This window comes from Nanorana parkeri, unplaced genomic scaffold, assembly GCF_000935625.1.
Source record: "Nanorana parkeri isolate BGI_ZX_2015 unplaced genomic scaffold, ASM93562v1 scaffold1078, whole genome shotgun sequence".
NCBI lineage: Eukaryota > Metazoa > Chordata > Amphibia > Anura > Dicroglossidae > Nanorana > Nanorana parkeri.
In genome coordinates, this window is record NW_017307346.1 from 68,454 (window position 1) to 71,487 (window position 3,034).

The 3,034-nt window shown below is 41.4% G+C and overlaps 1 protein-coding gene across 3 annotated transcripts in view; it reads right to left on the reverse strand.

The window, feature by feature from the left end:
- TSPAN3 (tetraspanin 3) overlaps nt 1–3,034 on the reverse strand; it is an 11,667-nt gene that overhangs the window by 4,265 nt on the left and 4,368 nt on the right. For 2 of the 3 annotated variants that reach the window (XM_018567648.1, XM_018567646.1), the window contains 3 exons: nt 2,503–2,577; nt 1,472–1,573; nt 265–417 (listed from right to left, as the gene is read on the reverse strand). In XM_018567648.1, coding sequence (XP_018423150.1) covers nt 265–417; nt 1,472–1,573; nt 2,503–2,577 — 330 coding nt within the window. The remainder of the gene's footprint in view (nt 1–264; nt 418–1,471; nt 1,574–2,502; nt 2,578–3,034) is intronic. The other variant, XM_018567647.1, reaches the window with a different exon arrangement.

Here is a 3,034-nt window from a genome sequence, read left to right on the forward strand (position 1 = left end):
CCCCCCCCCACACACTTATCTCAAAAACTCCTTATCAGCTCACAAGTTTTCTGGGAAAGTCAACAGGTCATTTTTGTACTTCTAAAACAGTTCTAACAAAACACTTTCAATGTACCAGACCAAAATGGAGCAAATAAGAAAAGTAGGGCTTTACTCTCGATCTTTATGAAATAAGCTGAACATCTCAGAAAACTAGAGTCTTCTGAAGTGTTTTTAACCAGCATAATAATGTAAGAGCAGCATCCAATGCACTCCACGTCTTACCTCAGAGTACAGATCTCCAGGCCTGGACAGGCTCCCTGTACAGTTTACTATGCTGTCTCTGCAGCAACTTAACGGCACACTGTTATTATGCGTGCTGGTAAACCATGGGGTGTTCTCCCAGTCCGAGTAGTTGTGGATTCCGCAGCAATGAAGCTGTAGAGGGGAAAAAAAAATACATTTGCAAATTTCAATTTTACAGCTTACAACAGGTTGAACAGATAGCAGAGGTCATGTGACAAAAGACACTTGAAACCCAATCAGAGCTGGAGCCTTGCTGAGCCTTATACATGGTCAAGAAAAGGCGATGAATTCTAGGAAAAGCGTGCTGATCAAATGTTATGTAAATATGTGATTGCTATACGACAAACCACTAAGCAGTGTAGCATACCCAGTGACCTTTACTGAGCATTGCAATGGTGGCATGCTGGGAAATGTGCAGACAACCCAACTGCCTCTGACATACGTCTCGCTTTAGGCTGACCATGGAAGCAGATATCTCCCAAAAACAATGTTGAGGCATTTGTCCACCCTCACGTTGCCTAACTGTTCAATGTGTGCACCGTGGAATGGCCTTTACCTGGTACGAGGAACATCTGGTAATGCCTTCTAGTTACCCTAGCCTTGTGAAATGCAGTCTATATTCAGCAGGTATGAAGCAGACTTTATATCTACTACACCATAAAAGCACATGACAAACCTGAAACGTTTACTTCTTGGTGTTATAGAGAACTGCTCTATCCTCTGGTATCCCTTTACATTACCAAAAATGAGGAGCTAAACACGATGTCTGACATAGCATCATCAGGGGGCTACATTTTAATAAGAACCACCCAGACAGTGGCTCTTACTGAGCAGCGATCCTCCACATCAGAAAGACAATGAGACCAATGCATAGGCACTAGGAACCTTGCTGGGTGCCAGAAGGACACAGAAATCTCTCATTGTAATGGTAAAGTTTTGTTTCTTTCATCGACATGAACTCACTCCATGTAGAAGTCATATTTATACAAATGCGTATTCACTTTAGGTCTACTTTAACTGGTATATATCTCCCCTTACTTTGGCATCTGGATCATGCAAAAACTACATACATGAAGCATCTATTGACTCAAGAAAGCCATCAAACCTAGTTTTCTGCATCATATAGGTTTCATACTTTCACCTTCAAAATGCAACCACACTGAATAGTTCTAAACGGAGGTCTTACCTGCCTCTGGACATAATCAATAGCCCGGCTTGCTGAGTCAGGGGAAACACCATTGTACTGGTTAAACACATTTGCAATGCTTTTATCAACTTCATCTTCAACCTGTAAATATAAATGTTTATGTTCTGTTAAAGAATGGTTTATCCAGCCGGTTTATTCAGCCACAAATTATATTTACCAAAGGAAAGTGCAAGTTAGCATAGAAAGTTATCACACTGTGCATTGCAGGAAATCCAATAAAAGAACAGTTATGCATGTACAAAATAACATTAAGCGTACATAAATACTATTAGACCCCCTTCACACCGCGAATGAAGCTCAATCGTATGAGCCTCACTGGGACTACACTATATTTTTATATGTATGTATCATATGAGCCTCACAAATTTCTTGATAAGTCTCATGCAATTTTCAGGGTGCAGGAGGCAGTGTACAATGCCACCTCCCACTGCTGTTCGCATATAATCACGCATGCTGCACTTACCTGCAGGCAATCACACATGGACCCAGACTGTTTGTCCCCAGGTGCGATAGTCTGCAGATAATCGCAGCACAGGGGATAAATGTGAACGGCCTGCAAAAAGCTGCAGTCGGTGGCTGCCGTCGTTGCCACCTCCCACAGCTGTTCGCATATGCCACAGTGTCTCCAGCTCACAGCAGATCAAGAGTCTCATTAAGGAATTTGTGGGAATCAAGTGATCCGGCCCCATTTGCAAGTGGGAATGGAGCCTAAAGCTGGGCCATACACTGTGTGAATTTGTTCAATGGGTACCCATCAGGACCCTTCCATCAGATAATCGAAGGAGACGGATGGAAAATCTTCGGCTTAACATTGAAGGCAGCCAATCAGCTGCTGTCACTGTTTTAGTGTCCTGACAGCGGCAGGTGTTCAAAGGACACTTGAGATTCGCCCATCCACACCGCTTATCACGGATGGAGGAATCTTATTTTTTTTATTCAGACTGCAAAATATAACAATGTTTGGCCAGCTTATGTCATACACATCTATGTAAGGAATCAGTGTAAGTTACCTTGGCTCTGTAGATGTATCCAAGGACCACCACCACAACTTCAGTGATGAACACCAACAACAAGATGATTACAAACTGGGAAGAAAAGTTACAGGTCAGTATTAGATATAGTGATGCAATACAGTTCTGAAAGAAAAAATATTTGTAGCATGTTCAGCCCTTGCAGGTTTACAGTAAATGATAAAGGGGACTAGAGATATGAAACAGAGTGAGGAATTAATCAAAACTAGGTCTCAGCTGGTGCGCAGCCAATCAGCTTCTAAATTGTCATTTTCTAAGATGTGTGGGGGAAAAATATAGACAGCGATAAGGTGCTATGGACAATTTGAGATCGAGCTGGTCTCTGTGGGCACTTTTACAAAATTTCCCCTAAAGTATCCAAGAAGAAAAAACATTTCTGTATAAGAACAATGTCAGCCTTCACTTAAAGTGTATTTCCACTTTTAAAGCAAAAGTGTGATAACACCTATTTTATGTTACATCTTCCCATTCACATAGTAAAGGCTACAAAAAAAAAAAAAAAAAAAAAAAA